The 20,194-nt window shown below is 46.4% G+C and overlaps 1 protein-coding gene across 2 annotated transcripts in view; it reads right to left on the bottom strand.

The window, feature by feature from the left end:
• Nucleotides 1-20,194, bottom strand: part of Kirrel1 (kirre like nephrin family adhesion molecule 1) — a 91,190-nt gene that overhangs the window by 5,246 nt on the left and 65,750 nt on the right. For both annotated transcript variants that reach the window (XM_048453504.3, XM_087897406.1), the window contains 13 exons: nt 14,472-14,636; nt 12,632-12,781; nt 7,393-7,550; nt 6,019-6,169; nt 5,405-5,510; nt 5,096-5,244; nt 4,782-4,909; nt 4,013-4,139; nt 3,832-3,932; nt 2,180-2,378; nt 913-1,020; nt 649-788; nt 20-97 (listed from right to left, as the gene is read on the bottom strand). In XM_048453504.3, the coding sequence (XP_048309461.1) occupies nt 20-97; nt 649-788; nt 913-1,020; nt 2,180-2,378; nt 3,832-3,932; nt 4,013-4,139; nt 4,782-4,909; nt 5,096-5,244; nt 5,405-5,510; nt 6,019-6,169; nt 7,393-7,550; nt 12,632-12,781; nt 14,472-14,636 (1,760 nt within the window). The remainder of the gene's footprint in view (nt 1-19; nt 98-648; nt 789-912; nt 1,021-2,179; nt 2,379-3,831; nt 3,933-4,012; nt 4,140-4,781; nt 4,910-5,095; nt 5,245-5,404; nt 5,511-6,018; nt 6,170-7,392; nt 7,551-12,631; nt 12,782-14,471; nt 14,637-20,194) is intronic.

Raw genomic sequence — 20,194 nt, 5'->3', positions numbered from 1 at the left:
CTTTAATCCCTTTTCCCACCTTCATCTCATACTCTTCCCGTGTATCGATGGTGTCACAGCGCAGGTCCTGCTTCAGATCCACATCATCCTTAAAGGACTAAAGGGCAGGAGTGTGTGTCAGGAGACAGACACTGCGTTTACCCCCTCCCCTACCTTTGCTAATTTCATATCCAGAGACCATCTGCTAACAGATGCTCTGGGTTAGGGCAGACTTGTGTCTCATGTATAGATTGAAGTAGGAGGACACTAGAGACCTGGTTTCTAGCATTAATTTTGTTGCCAAAGTGTAATATGACATCTTGAGTATGCCATTGATACTGTCAGGGAGCACATCTCAGCAATGAGGAGAGTGAACCAGAAATATCTACACATTTTCTTCTATGTGAGGGAAAGATGAGGCAAAGGGAGCTGGAGGAGAGAGGAAAGTAGTTTTACATATGCACATGAAAGTGTATAGGTGTAAGTGTGTCTGAGGGTGCCAATGTAGTGTGTGAGTGTGTCTATAGGTGAACAGGCTGGTACATAGGAATTGGGGTGGCAAGAGCAGGTTAAACTCATTGAAGAAAAGGTAACAGAAGCTATGAAAAACTCATGGGGCTGTCCTTGGGACTATGAAGAGCCTAGGCCAGCAAGAAGCATGATCCTCACCGAGTAGATGGCCTTCATGACCCGAGTTGCTGTGGAAATGCTGGCAGCATCATCTTCCCGGTCAGAATGCATCGTGAGTGGCTCCCGATTCACCGTCTCTACCTTGATGTCTAGCTTCCTCAAGGTCACATCCTTTCGACCTAGGACAGGGAGGTGTGGCTGGGCCAGGTGCTTTTTGTTGGTCTCTGTGGCATTGGCTTCTAGCCCCCACCCTGTGATGTGACCCTGAAGGGTTTGTTGTGGCTGTGAAGCGCCTGTACTCACTGCCTTTGCGACGTCGGTAAAGGAAGAACACTAAGGCAACAAAGAAGAAGATGACCAGGATGCCTACACCAATGGTGGCTCCAGCAATGATGCCCACAGGTAATACCTCTATAGACAGGGGGAGAAAGAGTAGGAGTGAGTGACCTGAAGACTTAGCCACAAGATACTGTGACAATTCTAGATTATGTACAAAGCTAAATTTTGCCTGAGCCGGGCAGTGTTGGCATCTGTTGGCTATCACTGGACAAGATCTGGCTGAGCTTCGACTGAGATCTGTGCTTTCATTTGATCAGAGTTGATGTCAGTGCAGTGTTATCCCTGCATCAGTTTGCCTCAGAGCCCTTTCTTCCTCTGTTTGGTCCACCTACCCATGAAGCTTGGTTCCTCCCTCCTAAATTGGGCTTTTGTCTGAAGTCAGCTCTCTCTAATTTCCAATCTGCCATGTCTGTTTCAACCTCCTCTGTGACCTTTCTTGCCTGCAAAACTGTCTGCTGTCTGTTCTGTCTGCACTAACCACTTGTGACTCCAATAATCCTTTTTAGTGCCCCTGCTTCCTTTAGGTGATAACAATCCCAAGAATTCTCCCTTTGGCCTTCTCTCTCTCTTTCTATAATTACTGTGGATCCAGACTCCTGCTATGGATCTGCCCCATTGAGATCCTTACCACATTACTCTTCTCTGTTCCCTACGTTCACCCTTCTGGTATCTTTAACTAAACCTGAACTATTGGCTTTCCTAGATATTTTCCAAGAATCCCTCAGGTTCTCCATATCTCCCTTTTCAATGACTAGTTCTCAAAAACAAACAAGTATTATTTTTCCTTCATCAAACATCTCTGTCAAAGTCTAAATACTTCTTTCATCTTGTCAATGGCACTCAGAGAGAATATCTCTCATCTATAAAACTAAGGATGCTTAAAAGGGTAGGGGAACCTTTCAGTCCTCTCAGTAACTCACTGACATAGGTAGTGTTAAAGTGTTGCATATATTGGTTAATGTCTCTCCATCTGGATTCATTTGTTTCCACTATATAAGTTCCTTCACTTAGATGAAAATTTCTTGTGGGCAGAGATGATGCCAGGTTCATAACTGCAACCCTTCCTTCAGAATTTGACATATAAAGATGTTCAAGGAACATTTGCAGAGTAGATTAACTATCTGAGCACTAAAGTCAGCTTCTGGCGGAGAGGGGGGGGAGGGACGGAGTTATCTTGCTTTAAAAGAGAAGATGAAAGTTCGGACTCTCTTTAGTAGTCCACACGGCTCACCTCTTTCTTCCAGCTGGATGATGGCAGTGCCTGGCCCGAAGCTGTTCCAAGCAGTACAGTTGTAGTGGGTCTGGAAGTCAGCCTCCATGACATTGTTGATGGTGAGTGTGGACAGCACACCACTTCCTGAGTTAGTTCTCTCCACAGTGTAGCGCTCCAGTGTCCCCACCTCTAGAAAGTTCTCCTTCCATGCCCAAGCCTGGGGTGGGGAAGGCAGGGTGGATGTAAGAAAAGGGCATGTGGAAGAAGCATGTGCCCCCAAAACAGCTCATCCACTCTTGGGTAGCCTTACAGAAGCATATTTGTTATCCCCAGGCCCAACAAACCTTCACCCCGAAACAACCTGTGTCTCACCGACTACCACAAACCCTTCACACTGAACTTCCACTCCAGAAGCTGTGGCTCCCACACAATGGACATCAGATTTCTCTACAGAGACCCCCTAGTTGAGACTTACATACCAGGTGTGGATGTAGGGAGAGACCCAGAAACCTGCTTCTATGGTAGTCCCATGCTTTAAGTATGACATTGCACGGTATTTTGTGATGTGGAGGCAGTTGAGCCAATATTTGGGCTTTGGGTGTTGCAGGAACTTGAGATCCCAGTTTGTATACCCCCCAGTCCAGAGCAGCTATGTGGCCATGCTTTCTCTGTGTAGGCCTCAGTTTCCTCATTTCTGAAGTAGTTCATTCCAGCCAGCACAGGGCAATGCTCAGTCTTGTGATTCTAACTGTGCACAAGTCTATCTTACCAGCCTTACCATTAACCAACCCACAGAAACTTGCCTGGCTCTCTGGAGATGCATCTGCCTGCTCTTAATTATGAGCAGGGAGTCAAGAGGAGTGTCCCCAGGCCCTCCATCCCTGACCTCCCCAGCTGAGGCATTACCAACTGTGTGTTCTCATGGCAGAGGGGACACTAAGGAAGAAGAATAGCTAAATGTTGGCTCCTTTCCAGGGATCACTCCCAGTTCTATGAGGCAAACCTCCTGGGACCCAAACCGCCTTCTGCCTAGGCAACTGTGATAATGAAGTACCCCTGAGCAGCCCTGGAGCTAGCCAAGTGGTCATTAAATGTGATAAGGGTTTTGATGGTTAGTGGCCACAGGAGAAACTAATTGTTTATAGTATAAGGAGTGAAGAAAAGAATGAGGAATGATCAGAGACTGGTGGAAGGAAGACAGGAAAAAAGAGAAAACAGTGGGACAGGTGGGAGAGAGAGAAGGGATGGGGGAGGGGCAGGCTGGTGGGAGGGGGAAGAAGGAGAGGAAGGCACAAAGAAAAGAATGGGAGGTATAGCCAGGGTGGAGGATGAGGGAGGAGAAAGGACCTTCACCAGGAATGAGAGGGAACCTATCGTTCCCTGATTCCAAGGAACTGGGTTCTTTACAACTACTGCTTTAATGGCATATATAGGGTTAGGGTCTCCTCTTTGAGGATGAGGAACTGAGTAACAAACCACTAATCTGCTCAGGGTCACACAACTAAGGGAAAAGGTAGAATTTGGACAGGTAAAATGATTCAGAAACTAAAAAGGCAGAGGATTACAAGATGAGGAAAGAGTGAGGTGACCAAAGATGCAAGTCAGAAGAGGGGAGGAGCTGGGCAGGAGTGACACATTGGGGCTGCCTGTTCAGCCTGCCCGGCACTCACAATTCGATCCGGAGGTGGGGTACTCCCAATGAAGCACTCCACCTTGCCGCCGTCACCTCTCACAGCAAACTGCACCGCCTCACTGGAGATAATAGGGGGTCCTGCAAGCAGGAAGACATAGTCAGGCCGGATGGAAGCTGTAGGGCTTGTCCACTGGGTCTCACCCGCCCAGGGCACTCACCATTTACATAAAGTGGTACCTCTCGCTCAGCCACTCCTATTCGAGGCACAATGGCCCGACAGGTATAGGTGCCGGCATCTGCCTGGGTCACTGACTTCAGCAACAGCTGATTGCTGTTACTCAGGACCTGGGCAGAGAGATTAGCCTCGGGTGGGGAGCCAGGAAGCCTGAGCCCCTAGGTTGGTGAGGGCCCCGCATCAGAGGCATGGGAAAGAAAGCACGAAGGGCCACAAGTGAATTCCCAGAAGGCAAACGAGCTCCTGAGTCTGGTTGATCCATGCCCCGGACTCTAAGCAGGCTAGCAATAAGGGCACCATCTGTACAAGAGTGGGCAGATGTTGGCTACAACTGTAAAAGGATACAGTCCTCTCGAATGATCTGTTCCTGTGCTTATATTATTAAGCCAGGGAAGACAGTTTATTCTGAAATTCCTCTATACAATTCTGGCCCAAACTGCCTAATATGGGTCTTTAGACTTGTGCACTTCAACTTTCCTCACCAGCTTCACTACTTCCCTGTGCACCATGCATGAGTCTTTGACGACTGCCACAACACCACCTGTTCCCTTCACCCTCTTCACCCTCAGTTCTATGCAAAGTCCAAGAGTGAGTACAGATGATTGCAAATGTTCTCTCCCAAATCCCAAGACCCTAGAAATGTTCCAGTTTTGATCTGAAAAAGCAAGCCTAACCCCTCCCGTTGTGTTAACTGCGCCAGGATGTCCGTGTCCCTTCCTCCCAGCATTCAGCACAGGCAGGGAGAGGTTTACCATGTTTGAGTCCTTCTTGGTCCAGGTGAGGGTGAGTGGGGGGTTCCCAACCCAGACACAGGTGAGGGTCACATCAGAGCCAATGTCTGTGGTTGTGGGCTTTGGGTCAACTACAATCCGGGGGGCAACTGAGGAAGAGAGAAGTGGCCAGTCAGAGTCACAAGGGCCTGAGTGTCGACTCCAATTTGTTCTTTTTCCTTTCTTGTCTACTCTACCTCCCCGTGTTTATTCCTATCTTGCCAGTTTAGTGAAGCTTTCCCTCCCCTGTACCCAAGGACTCTCCATCCCCTGCCTCTGCCCCTCCAGCTACTCACAGTGAACATTCACCAAAGTGCTGACATTGGTGTTCCCCACTTTGTTGTAGACCTCACAAGACACAGGCTCCGTGAAGAAGGAATAATCAACGTTTGTCTCATAACGACTCTCATGGGCATCTTCAATCAAGAACCCTCCTTTGGCCCACCTAGAGGATGAGGCAACACAGATGTGAGATCAAAACTTGGGACTGTCTCAGCTACACTCAGGGACAGTGACCTCCCTAGTAACTCCACCACCACTACACCAGTCTCAAGGGCCTGTCCATTTATCACCGACATAGCACTCCCAAACCCCAACCCTTTCACCTGTAGCCCAGGATCTCAGGGTTGGCTGTGGCCTGGCATGTAAAGATGACTCGCTCGCCCTCCTGCACTGTCTGGGGTTCAATGGACAGAGTCACTGTAGGAGGATCTGCAAAGTAGGGCATAGAATGTCAGGGTCTTTTTGTCCTGAGTTTCTCTCTTTCCTTTGGTAACAAATGTATTCATACCACATTGATGTGAAATGAGAATCCAATTTTACAAGGTATCACCCTCACCCTTTCTACACAGGGCTCTGGCCAAGAATGATGCTGAAGAAACCAATTATCCAATGGATGTAATGACCAAATATGGTCACTAGGTGCCACTGCAGATTAGCTTAGTTTACTGTAAAGTCAGAGCATCTCTAACTAGAAGGGATGCAAGGAACATCTGCCAGGGATGCTCTTGTGCCATAATTTCTTTAATATTCACAGTTTCAATAAGCAGATATAATACTATACTCAATGCTCCATCTACCAACTATTGTTTCCCATGGATCAAACCAGAAACTAAGGGGATTGTTGGTTCTGGGTTTCTTGGATCCTCATTCTGAGCTTCTAAAACTGCCTAAATTCTGTCCCCACCACCTCATGTATCCTAGCCAATACTCTACTCACGGTGTACATCGAGCTCAATGGATGTCTCCTTGCCATTGGGGATGGCCTCATTCATGCTGCGACAGGTGAACACGCGACCGATGTCTAGGTCTGTGGGGTGAATGAGCAGCTGGCTGATTGTAGTCTCCCTTTTCCCATCCTTCAGCAGTTCCTGGGGAGAAGGAAAGATAGAGTAAGACTAAAGCCCCCTCCCCTGCTCTCAGAGAAACCAGCTAAAGATTGTACCTTAACAGCGCAGTTCCTTCCTCCATTCTTTCTACTTTAAAGAAGTAGGCTATTTTAAAAAGTTCTCTGAAATTTACAGAAAAATCGAACAGGAAGTTTCCCTCTCCTTCACCGTGTGCCTCATTACTATACCTTACACTAGTGTGGAAAACTTATAGCAACACATTGGTACACTGCTGCTAACTGAAGTGTATGGTGCATTAAGCATTTACTCTTTGCAGTATAATTTCCCTCTGCACAATGTAGTCTTATTCCTGGAACCCTCTGAGCCATGTTTAAGTTCTTCCCCTTCGAGAAAGTCTTCCCAGGATGGCCCAGAACTGTGACATATCTCCCAATGGAACTGTTAGACTTACTGTCCTGTGCTACAAGTGTGGGATCAGACACACCAGCCCAAAGACTCATGGGCTCAGTGACAGACACCCCAAGTCATTTTCCATATTGTCACCTACCTGAGGCAACCACACTATGAAAAAGAATGAGATCTCTCATTTATATAGCCATGCATACATCTTTGTGGGACCACAGCATCACCCAATCGATTCAAAACACAGTGATATTCTGAAACTCCTAATCTTAAGTGAATAAGCAAACTAGAGGAGTAGGCAATAAATGGTATTAATAAATCAGTTTGCCTGGCTGCCAAGACAATTTAAAAGAAGTAGCCCCTCTTCCTGGGAGAAAAACAACAGGTTTAAAAGTAAAAATGTCAGGTCGCATGGGGGTCAAATAATCATTTATTAAATGGTACCACTGAGGCCAGAAAGAAGAGATAAGCCCAAGACCACAGCGGTCACTAAGGGCAAAAGCCAGAATCCAAGTTGTCCATCTGAGACAGTGCATGACAACCCGGGCTTCCACAGCTCTTCGCTGTGCTGAAGGAAGAGGGTAAAAGGATCAACAGGGCAGTCAGACTCGAGTACAGAATGCCAACTCTGCTGCTTGCTCTCTGTGTGACTTTGGACCAGGCACCCCTTTGTAAGTTGGAAGCAATGCCTACTTTATGGGACTCTTTTGAGGTTTAAGATATTGCTCATCAAGTACCTAGCACACAGCAAGTACATATGAAATGGCTGTGACCCTGGAAGTCCACTCCCTTTAGGAAAGGAAAGATAGCCTGGAGCTGTGACAGGGAGAGTAGGTTCTCACCGTGGTAGCCACAGCCCCCTCCTGTTGTGTTCCATCACGGAACCAAATGATGTTGGCAGCAGGCTTGGCATTAAAGGCTCGGCATGTGAGGTTGTGGGGGGTGCCTGCTTGCAGCAGAATCACAGGGCCGCCATCAATCCTTGTGTCCTCTGGAGGAACTGGAGGGAAGAGAACAAAATCAGCTCAAGATGCAGCCAACAGTGCTCCTTGCTGTGGAGGTGTCCTTCCATCTGTCCCTCTCAGCAGATCAATGCCGCCCTAACCCAATTCACAACCACTATATTATATACAGTGCTTCTGAAGAGGCTTCACTCGGCCCACCAGCTTTCTCAGCTTGCTGGTTACTCTTTCACAGCTGCTGTTATTGTCTGATACTGTACACACCTCTATTACCCAAGGGTGTTTGCTTCGGATGGAGGCAAATCTCAGATTTTGAGTACAGACCACACCCGGGGGAAGGAAAGGTGTTTCCCTCACAGGATCCCTTCTATCTATCCCCTTTCATCTCATCCCCTGCCTGGAATGGCCAGATGGGGATCTCTATCCATTACAGCTTTAGCAGTTGTTTTCTCCATAGCACTTAAGACTGTGCTGTTCTGCTCAAACACCTCTAGAGGCTACAACTGCCTGTGGTGAGGATTCCAAACCCTGTTTGTCTCCTGTTTTAGGGTCCGCAAGCCACGCCCTGTAGTCCCTTACCTCCTCACTTTGTTTCTGCTGTTTTCTCCATGATGTGTGCCCTCTCAGAGTGGCTGTGGAAGAGTTACCACCCCGGTGGAAAGATTTGTGTGCCCACTGTGGCAGCTTTCAGCTGCTTACTATTGGTGACTGCCTCTCTCTGCCTCAATACCCTCGGAAAAAAACAGGTACAAGTCTAACTGGCATTTAAAAAGTCTCCACTGCATGGTTAAAACAGGTCTTTGCTTAAGGAACTGAGTTAGCTGCTATACATCTGGTTTTAAGAAATAAACTTTTTTTTTTCATATACCACTGCCACAGACTTCTAAATGTTTAGGGTGAGTTCCCCAAGGCCAACAGTCCTAAGTTCTGTGAGGGCAGGGGTTCTTCTTCTTTTTAAATAAAATATTTACTCACTTACTATTTTGAGACAGAGACTCATTATGCAGTTGAGGTTGGCATTGAATTCATGATTCTCCTGCCTTAACCTCCCCAAGTGCCGGGATCAGAGGCTTGAGGCATTGCATTTATTTCTTCCTATTAACTCTTATACCAGCAATATCAGTATAACTTGGTGACCAGGAGGCCCTAGGGGCCATCGACTGACCAGGCCATTGATAGGATAAAGTCAGAAAGATTTTGATAATAATCTAGGTCCATTCGATATTCAATATTCAGAAATGAGCAAAGATTTGGTTTTCTTCTTTCTGAGAAAGACACAGGAGACTGAGAGGTAACTTCTAGAGACCCTTGAGGGAAGACCGTGGGAGGTCCGTGGAGCTGGAGGCAGGCAAGGCTGTCCCGGGTTGCTGGAGGTACAGTTGCTGACACCGCTTTCCACTCTGGTTATGTGGAGTGGCAGAGTGGAGAAGGAATGGAATTTAGATCAATGCCTTTCACATCCTGGCACCTCCTTTTACTGTCATGTATTGTTGGTTGAGCCCTTAAAGGCACTAAGTCTGTTTCTTCCTCAGAGACCTAACAAAGTCCCTTCATTGAGCCTATGTGAGGTCAGTGAGGTACTGCACACAGACTGTGGCATGCAAGGAACTTGTGATGTGTAAAACATGCTACTTTTAGGGGGATGAAAGGATTCTGGCTTCTACCCACCAAATTACTCCTGGCTCTCCCACCTCTTCCCTGCTCCCTAGTATATACAATTCCAATAATAGGGGCAGAGTTGTGGTTGTAAGCAGAAGAAACTTGAGAAGTGGAGAAATGGGGAGGGTCTCCTAGTCTGCCTGGCTCTCTACAGTTGGACCTTGATACCACACTCAGGAACTGAGCCTCTATATGCTCAGAGACGTTGGATCCCTGCTACAAAGAGAGAAAAGCATTTTCTCCCACTGGTCTTTCTGCCTTTGTCATGTTTCTCTTCCCTTTGCTTGGGCAAAGACCATCTGTCACCTCTGTCACCAACTCACATTTCTCTAGAATTTTTCAAAGTCTTTGCTGTCAATTTTTTTTATTGATTTTATTGAGCTCTGTATTTTTCTCTGCTCCCCTTTCTTCCTCTCCTATCCCTTCAATCCTTGCTTATGGTCCCCATGCTCCCAATTTACTCAGAAGATCTTGTCTTTTTCTACTTCTCATGTAGATTAGATCCATGTAAGTCTCTCTTAGGGTCCTCATTGTTGTCTAAGTTCTCTGGGATTATGATTTGTAGGCTGATTTTCTTTGCTTTATGTTTAAAAGCCACTCATGAGTGAAAGTATGTGATAATTGCCTTTCTGTGTCTGGGTTACCTCACTCAAAATGCTGTTTTCTAACTCCATCCATTTGCTTGCAGGATGTCATTATTTTTTCTGCTGTGTAGTACTCCATGTGTAACTATACCACATTTTCCTTATCCATTCTTTGGCTGAGGGGCATTTAGATTGTTTCCAGGTCCTGGCTATGACAAACAATGTTGCTATGAACATAGTTGAGCACATGTCCTTGTGGCAGACTGAGCATCCTTTGGATATATACCCAAAAGTGGTATTACTGAGTCTTGAGGAAGGTTGTTTCCTAATTTTCTGAGAAATCGCCACACTGACATCCAGAGGGGTTGTACCAGCTTGCATTCCCATCAGCAATGCAGAAGTGTTCCCTTTCCCCACAACCTCTCCAGCATAAGTTGTCATCAGTGTTTTTGATCTTAGCCATTCTTATAGGCATAAGATAGAATCTCGGAATTGTTTTGATTTGCATTTGTCTGATGACTAAGGATGTTGAACATTTCCGTAAATGTCTTTCAGCCATTATAGATTCCTCTGTTGAGGGTTCTCTGTTTAGGTCTGTACTCCATTTTTTTATTGGATTATTTGTTTTTTTGATGACCAATTTCTTGAGTTCTTTGTATATTTTGAAAATCCGACCTCTGTCTGATGTAGTTAAGATCTTTTCCCATTCTATAGGCTGTCATTTTGTCTTATAGATGGTGTCCTTTGCTTTACAGAAGCTTTTCAGTTTCAGGAGGTCCCATTTATTAGTTGTTTCTCTCAGTGTCTGTGCTATAGCAGTTAAATTTAGGAAGTGGTCTCCTGTGCCAATGCACTCAAGTGTACTTCCCACTTTCTTTTCTATGAGGTTTAGTGTGGTTGGCTTATGTTGAGGTCTTTGATCCATTTGGACTTGAGTTTTGTGCATGGTGACAGATATGGATCTATTTTCATTCTTCTACATGCTGATTTCCAGTTATGCCAGCACCATTCGTTAAATATGCTTTCTTTTTTCCATTTGATATTTTTTGCTTCTTTGTCAAAAATCAGGTGTTCAAAGGTGTGTGGATTAATATCCAGGTCTTCAGTTTGGTTCCATTCATCCTCCTGTCTGTTTTTATCTTTGCTGTCAATTGTAAACCATGAGACAACTGACAATTTCTACCATTTACCCAGTGTTTACCTCTTGTTTACTAAAGCACCTTGTGCATATGACTTCATTTAACCCTTATTATAAAATATCAAATCTTGGGAAAAAGGTAGGAAGGTAGGGAAGGAGGAAGGAAGGAAGGAAGGAAGGAAGGAAGGAAGGAAGGAAGGAAGAAAAAAGAAAGAGAAGGAGGGAGGGAGGGAGGGAGGGCAGGCTGATAGCATTATGGTGTATTTCCATGCCATTTATCAGGGTCACAGTACAAAAATGACTAAGGGGCTGGAGAGATAGCTCAGAGGTTAAGAGCACTGGCTGGTTGCTCTTCAGAGATTTTGAGTTCAATTCCCAGCAACCACATGGTGGCTCACAACCATCTGTAATGATACCTGGTGCCCTCTTCTGGTGTATAGGCATACATGCAGGCAGAACACTGTATACATAATAAATAAATAAATCTTTGTTTTAAAAAATGACCAAGGCACAAACTGAACCCAGGGCTTGGGATTCCCAGCAGTCTAGAGCTCTTTCCATTGCTAGGAGTCCCCCCCATATTCTCCCTCCCCCAAATAGGAGGGAAGTTGGCATGCAGACTCATTTATCTCTGTTCCTTTCTCTTTTCTCTCAACTTCAATGGCTTTGTGCTGGAGGGAGGGCAAGGATGAGAAGTGGAGGTCAGAGGGAAGGGAAAGGGGACTCAAGCAGAAGGATCCACGCCCAAGAAGCACAACAGAGGCAGTGAAACCACAGAGCTGGGGGGTGGGTGGGATCTTAAGACCTGAAGATGGGCCACTGCTGGCTTCACTTTTGTTCTGTGTGGAGAACAGTCCTCTCGTTATTCAGATGGTCCAAGGCTTGCTACAGTGACATCTACTCTGTCCCCCTGTACACTGTGGCTGGAGATCAGTTTTCAATCCGTCAGGCCACTCCAGCTGCAAACCGTCTGGTCTCTGGGTCCAGACTCCCAGGCTTATTTCTCCTGGGTCTGTGTCGTTCCCTGATGTTCAAGGGAACATATAACAGGAGAGGAACATGCTGAGGAAAGGAGCAGTCAGGCAGGCTGGGTTGAAAGGGAAAAGGGTCTGGGGTTCAGGGACGGCAGAGAAATGGAGAAGAACAAGCAAAGTTTCCTAAACCACAGACCCTACCGCAGTATAAACCAGCGCAGGAAGCCTTGTCTCCGCAGCTGGATTTCACATAATGCTCTGGATCCTCAGTGTGATTGGAGCAGAGGTCCGAGCAAAGGATACCAAACTTACAGAAACCATAATACCCAGTAAAGGCAAGGATAGCACAGCCTCCTCCACTCTTGACCTGCTTTTAGTTTGTTTTGTTTTGTTTTTAAGTATAATTGACGCTGTGTGTATGTGTGTGTGTATAAACACACCTGCTTCTCTGTATGAGCAACACACACATGGCCACAGAAGCCAGAAGAAGGCATTAGAATCATCTGGAACTGGAATTCTCAGTGGTAATAAAGCACCAGATGTGGGTGCCAGGCACTGAACTCAGATCTGCAAAAGTAGCAAATGCTCTTAACCACTGAGCTTTCTAGTCCCTTAGCTTTTGAAGAGGTTTGTGTAAGGAGTTGTTGAGAGAGAACCAGGGAGAGTAGAGACAGCAGGGGGAAAAGCGAGGCTAGGAAGAGAGGAAAAGGTTGGGACACTGAAGAGGGAAATGGAGTGGGGAGAAACAGATTGGGAGTCATTACTGAGCACGGTGAGTTTGGCCCGCCGGGAACGCAGTGCAGCCTCTGTGGCCTGGCACTCATAGGAAGCATCGTCAGAGAGTTCGGCATCGGTGATCTCCAAGTTGTATTGACCAGCATCTGCAGAGCCCACGACCCGGTACCGTGGCCAGGCTGCAGGTACAGAACGGGGAAGATCAGAGTAAGACTCAGTCTTGAGGCCTGACCACGCTGTCCTCTCTACCCAGAGCTCATCATCTCCTCAGATCCTCCCCAAAGCAGAACCAGCATCCATTCCAGGTTACTTTTCCCCACTTTGCCCTCTCCTTGGCACCTCTGGAAGGTGAGACTTTGAAGCACCAGACACAGACTCCATAACTATTAAGCAGGAGGGGATAGTGAGGATTAAACAGAGAGAGAGAGAGAGAGAGAGAGAGATGAGTAGATGAAATCTCCACAGCTGTTCACAGGTAAATATTTCTCATGACGATAGCAAAGGAAGAGGAAGAAAAGAACAGCAAACAGGCAGGAGAGTGGCAGTGGTAAGCGCAGGCCATCTCAGCACTTATGGACCACCTCTGTGTGGCCTGCAAGGTCTAGTTGCCTCTCACCATGGAAGGAGAATGAGCAAGGTTTGCTGGTTCCTCAAAGGAGAACCCAAGTGTGATTTCTGCTTCTTTTCCAAGGCCTCTGTATCTAGTCTGCCCTGTTAATAGGTTTCCACTAGCTCCCATCATCTGCTTTGTACTGCCCCACCCCAGAGGGTATGGATTCTTCTGATTGTGTATCTATTGACCTCTATCTCTCTCATGTTCCCTCTCATCAACAATAGATCCATCACATTCATTTCTTTCCTTTTGCAGAGTGTGCCATGCAGATTTCCTCAACCTAGACCCACAGCAAATAATCCCACCACCCTTAAAAATAATAAGACCAGAAGTCTTATTATTATATAGTCCCTCACCCACTTACCTCATTATGGTGCTTCATAGCTAACAATGTTACCCTCATAAAACATATTCTGCCACTTGGTGTTAAAACCAAAAGTGCACTTTTAAGACAGACAGACTATGACTGTCGAACCTGCTTCACAAATCTAACGAAGACAAAGAGAGCCACACAAAGTGGTTTTCCTCAAGTCACTCAGTGGGCAAGTGGCTGAGGGGTAATGGGAGCCAGGTATCTTGGCTCTTTACCCTCTCTGCCTAGAAATATTTCCAAGGGTCTCTGGACTTGCTTTGGGATATAGGAAAGTAGGGTGTTTCTCACTGTTTGAATTTTTGTGTTTTTTTCAGCACTGGCTACATAACCTGTGCTTAACAAATGCTCATGGAATTATTAAACTAGAACGTGCTTAGGCTGATGTTAACAGCAAATGGTTGCAAAAAGCAGACATGGATTATGAAGGGGGAAGAGAAAAGCAATAGGTAGACAGAGAATGGAGAACTGCTATAATTATTTATAATTTCAAAAATTTTTTTTAAAAAGGAGAAAGGGTAGACAGTAGCTCAGCATACCAACTATATGGAGTGGGCTGGGCTGGCTTTTGCTCTCCTTGCATCTCCTCCTGCTTGACCTGCCCACAGCATCCCATTGCTGTCTCCCTGACTGTGTCTGATCCTCCAGGCCACACACTACCTCTCTTGAGACAATCCACAGTCTGAGGAAAGGGAGGGTTGCAGGGTAAAAATGACAGACCTCAGAAGTCAAGAACAGGATAGAGAGAAGGTGGGTAGCAAATACAGAAATCTAGGCTAAGAGCAGGGAATAGGATTTCCGGATGCTGGGTTGTGGGTCAAACTCAAGGCCGTGCACCATGATAGCATGCACTCTAATAAAGGTACAGTCCCAGCCCACCACTCACCTTTGAGGCCCTGGCCCATGCCAAGAGCCAGCCCGTCCTTGGTCCATTGTACGATCCCAGAGTAGTTGAGGAGCACACATGGCAGCACAGCCCGCTGTCCAGCCACCACAGTCTGATCAGCTGGCTCCTGGCTGAAGCGAGTCTGGGTCCCAGGTAAAGCCAAAACTAGCAGCGGGTAAAAAGAAAGGTGAGGAGGGTTCCACCAAGGTCCCTTGCAGGATTCTACTCTTATCCTGCAATCCGGGGCCATGCGTTCCCACACAAGAGTCCACGTGCTCCCTTTACTCCTCCCTCTCAGGGCCCCAGGGACAGGTCTAAAGTTCTGGAGGGTTTAGCAATCATAGAAATGGTTTGGCATTACCTAAAGGTCTTCAGATTGGACCTGACCCAGTTTTGAACACTGAAGCCCAGAGAATCACACTTATCCAATGATCGCCCACTGAACGAATAATAGAGCTAGAGCTAGACTTCAAGCCCTTGCAGTCTGGTCCAAGGCTGTCTTTTAAAACCTCTTCTGCATCTGATGCCTCCCCTTAGACACTCAGGTTCATGGGCGATATATTCATAACAGGTGACTATAATGCCACAGTCTCTTCCTTCCCATGTAGTATGAACCAACAGATGTTTGGCTTTACCATGTATAATGTGTCTACTTAAGTGCATAGACAACTCCAAGGTGATAGTACATCCAAAGCCAAATAGACCTGAACCCACTTGTCTGTATACTGGCTCTGTTCCATGTGTTTACCCTTGATCCAAGGGCTGGAACACAGAGATGAACCCACCAAAACATCTGCATGTACACACCCTCCTGCATCTTGGGAGCTGAGACAGTGTGGGACTTTGTTCTATTCTCCCTCCAGCTCCAGAAGCTACATATGGCTGCCTGGCTGGCAGCTTGTCTGGGAGCATTTGATGAGAGAACTGCAGAGTAATTGCCTTTAATTGTGGACTCTAAATGGAGTAGGGAATTGGATTGCAGATTTCTTCTCTCTTGCTCCCACCAACAGGCTTGCTTCATCACTGGCTGGTCCCAGTGGTAGGGCACACTGCACACTGGGCACAGTATAATGTGAGTATTAGTTTCTTACACTGGACAATAGGGAAGGAGAGGGGTTGATGAGGGATCAGCAAAGGGTAAAATTGGAGGCTTCCTTACCCTAGCTCCAATAGGTCACACAAGGCAATCAAAATAAACTCTCTTTAAAGCTTAGATTCCTGGTTTACCTTTTCTTCCAGCTCAGAGTCTATAGAGGCTACAACCCCCTAATCCAAGTCCTTTCAAACCCAGCTTCTCAACTCATTCCTCCCCAAGTCAAGACCTCCCTTTCATCCAGTGTATAGGTTTCACTCCACTTCTTAATCTGGAATCAAACACAGGGCCCTCTACCATTGAACAAAAGCCAAGCCCTGGGTCCTAGTCGACTCACTCCTTTCTTCTCTCCAGTTCCATTTCTCCCCTTCTTTCCAAATTTGTCCCCACATTCTCCATTCAGGAAAACCTGATTCCATAGCCCCTTGTGCAAGCACAGATTGTCCCATCACTCAATCTGTGGCAACTCTATCTACAGGGTTTCCTGTCCAAAGCTGTCGGGGATCAAGCCCATGATTTTGTCATCAAGAGGTGGAAGACAGCTTATTGGTGGAAGTGTTTTCCCTATCTGTTCCATGAGAATAGACCCTCTCTCTCACACACACACACACAACACAGAGTGGGGAACTCTCTTCTCTTTCTGTGTCTCCTGGGATTGGAAGAGAACAGCACAGGTAACAGTCTTTGTCCTTGGTTAAATGCAACAACACAGCTCTTTGGATCTTCATGGGATCCGGACGTTAGAAAAGGTGTACCTGTTTTTTGCTTTTTTGTTTTGTTTTGTTTTTTGTTTTGTTTTTTTTTGTAAGTGGTTCCCCAACTTCTCAGACCTAGTTTCCCCAGCTTGTCTCTTACAGGAGGAAAAGATAAATCTCATTCACATTTCCAGAGAAAAGGATGACAGGTGCTGAGACCCTGCAGGCCAGGTCAGCAGCCTGGTGTTACTAATTCAAGCATTTGCACTCATTATTATTTAAATTTATTCATATCATTGCATGTTCTCTAGTGCAGCTATGTGCAACAAACTCTGTATCCTGTATCTCTTCCTCAAGGCTCCTAGAGCCCATGGCAAGGACTTGTGACTGGGGTGGCCTGTCCATAACTTTTCTACACAAAGCCTGGAGGGTTCTCCAGAGGACAGTGGGCAGTTTACTTGCAATGAGGAGCTGTAAGACCCTGCAGTGGGAGGGCGGTGGGATGCACCTGGAGTCAGGAGACAAGGTCTTGCTGGAGTGAGAAGCAGGCAACCTTGGCCTGGTTCTCCCTTAATTACCTGGATTTCCAGTTACTCGCTGTAAGATGACAAGACTGGATTAGACTGCCAAACACCCTTTCTGTTCAAATTCTAGGAGAAATGACTTAGGAGAAGACTAAGGTTTCCATGGTCCCTCTGCTCCTCTTTCTAATTGGGTAGCCCTGGCGAAGTTACCTTCCAAAGAGCATTTTCTTACTTGGGAATGATATGTATGTGTCGCGGACCACTGTGAAGCCAAGTGTGATGAGGTGGATGCAGGCCTACCAAAGTCCTTTACATGTACCTGCTAAACAGCCATGAGCACTGTCTATCCCTTGAGCACTTAGACAACTAGATATACACAAAGAAGACACTTCGGGGAAACATAAGAATGAGTAACAGAAGGATTACTCTGTTTTTCTGTGAGTTTTTCTGCTTTTCTGTGAATTTTGATGTAAAATAAATCTTTGAGTCAGCCCTAGTTGAAGCAATTTGGTCTAAAAGCAGAGCGGAAGCAATGGTAAGCAGAGTCCAATGATGAAAGAGGAGGGGCTCTCAGAATTTGAATCCGTGGAAGAACCACTTTCTGTACCAAAGCCACAAGCAGTGGCACATGTCCCCAAATAGCCCTACAGCCAAGATAGCACACTAGAGAGAAAAGACGCCATGGGTGATACTCAAGCCAACTTATGATGAGGGAAAACACAGTCTAATCTAACTAAGTTCTATTCTCTAAAGTCTACGTAAGGTGGATATAGGTCACCCTTCAGGGCCCCACACAGGTCTCTGAAAAACACTCCTTCTTGGAGATTCAAATATTCACTTCATCTGGGACGCCTTCCATGATTCCACGCACTGCCTCAGAGCCTCATCTGGGACACCTTCCATGATTCCACGCACTGCCTCAGAGCCTCATCTGGGACACCTTCCATGATTCCACTCACTGCCTCAAAGCCTCATCTGAGATGCCTTCCATGGTTCCACACACTGCCTCAGAGCCTCATCTGAGATGCCTTCCATGATTCCACGCACTGCCTCAGAGCCTATCTCATAACTTTTTATTTCTGCCTTAGTGAGGACCACGCTGCTCAGGTCACCTATCTCAGCCCAGCCTGGGGCAACTTTTTGAGTCTGGACTGTGTCACTCACAGCCCTAAGTCTCATTACAAGTGCCTGCCGCAACACTTGGAGCTGTGACACGGGGTGTGCTAAGTTAGTCTATTCACAGACGGATTATTAGGAGCCAATACCCAAGTCCAACCTTGTGAAACTTCTTCAGGGAAAGCAGAGCACTGCCCTCTCCCTCCACTCTGCCCCATCTAAGTGAGACTGAAACATGCAGTACCCATAGTGTGTTCTCTCCCGTGAGAGAAAGCCTGAAAAATGGGATATGCTGTAGAGCTGGGAAGGATAACACTCAGTATAGAAGGTTCTGTTGCAGATGATGAGGGGAAGTGGACAGTGGAAGAGAATGTCTGGAAAGCTCTGAGCATAAAGGGTAGTAGTGCCCCAAGAGGAGACATAAGGTGTTGGTAAGTCTTATAGCGTCAAGAAATGCCAATAACCTAGAACATGTGACCTAGTGAGTGACACACCACAACTCAAGCATGCCTTCGAGGTCTTGGGTACTTGAGCCACCAGCTAAGCTTAGTGAAGCCTGTTCTGAACTGAGAGGAAAAATCTCAGTCCTTATGTCCATGTCCAGGAACAGAACCAGCATAGTATAGCAACACACAGAGAGAAGCAGAAAAGGCATGGCCACAGACAGGCGAGTACTAACCTCTTGCTGCAGCATCAAGTCAACAGCCTCATGCTTCTGATGGTATTTAAAGGGAATTTTCACTTCCATACTGCTCCCTCCCGAACTTCAGACTATATCACAGATGAGGCAAGCCAGCTACAATGAAGACAGATCAACATACACACACACACAAACACACACATACACACTTGATAGGACATTAACAGAGGTACTGAAACAAACACTGAAAAACAGCCAAAACAACTAAAGATAGACATTCACACAAAGGCAGAGAAGAAAGGAATAAAGAACAACCCTGAAGACCAATATGTCTGTAGCGTCCTAATGGAGCCAAGGTAGAAGAGAAGACAGGGGAGAGTTACCTACCAAGAGAAACCTAGAACAGAGTGACTCCAGACCTACCTACAGAGATGAGGCCGGCTTAGCCTCTTCTTCAAAAGAATTACCTAGTAAGTCTAAGCAACCTTTTCTTTCCTACCTTCATTGGGATTTCTAGAGACTCAGCTTGGGTTTTCCCTCAGGGCAACAGTGAATAGAGCAAATGAAGTAGGGAAGGGATTCACACTGGAGAGGAAAGGGGAGCAGAGGAACTGGTCCCCTGTCACCATACCTCTGTCTCATTCCTAAATCGCCTTCCTTCCGAGTTAACTGTCAACCTTCAGCACCACTTCTAGCCTCCTTCCTTTATTCTCCCACAGCTTTGTCTGGACTTCTGGTGAGAGAACACACCACAACCTGCCTTGGATTAAAAATTATTCAGGTGTGTTTTGTCTCCCCGCTCTCCTGTGAGCCCCTGAGAACAGAGGTTTTGATTTACTATTCCTGTTCATTCAGCCCCAGCAACGCTCCATAATAATAAATACCCCCAATTATAAAATGCTGATTGCGTGCCACTCTGATGTCTTACAGACACTGTTTCTAGCATTATAACCTGCTACATAGTGGTAGTTATCACCTGCATTTTAAAGAAAGGGGAATTATGTTCTGGCAAAAATGAGATAAAAACAGGCGTCTGAGCTCCATAGTCACTACTGTTGGTGTTCTGTCACATTCCAGGAATATCCAATCCTGTAAATGAGTCGGATTCGTGCCTCAGCCTGCCATTTCTGACCTCTACGTTACAGCTTAGACTTCATCTCCAGTCTGCTTACGTCCTGGATAGATAGTGGTACTTGGGTCTGGGGTTTGACCCCACAGCCGTGTAGCACTTGCCTTGTATGCTACTATCAGCATATGAGAAGTTTGACATGAGTGCATGGAGGGAATGGTGAGCAGTACCCAAGGTCAGAGTCTCTCTCCCAAGCCCAAGGGAGTGTCAGTTGCCACCAAAGACAACCCGTAACGTGTGTGTGTGTGTGTGTGTGTGTGTGTGTGTGTGTGTGTGTGTGTGTATAAATAGGTCCTGCATATGAAAGACTTAGACTCACTGGTACTGTTTTTCCAAGCTTGAGGACACCAAAGCTCTAGGACACTGGGGTAGTTAGGGTTCATAATAAGAAATCACAGCTCAGAGACACCAGGACACTTTCCCTGAGCCACACAAAGGTGAAGGTTGAGACACAGGAAGCACAGAAAGAAACCAAGTTCTCCCAGGGATGCTATTTCAAGTAGTCCAGTGCTGTCTTCTCTTGGGA

This window comes from Myodes glareolus, chromosome 17 (genome assembly GCF_982192425.1).
Source record: "Myodes glareolus chromosome 17, mMyoGla1.1, whole genome shotgun sequence".
NCBI lineage: Eukaryota > Metazoa > Chordata > Mammalia > Rodentia > Cricetidae > Myodes > Myodes glareolus.
Note: the sequence above shows the minus strand (reverse complement) of the source record. Positions and strands in the feature narration are given on the sequence as shown.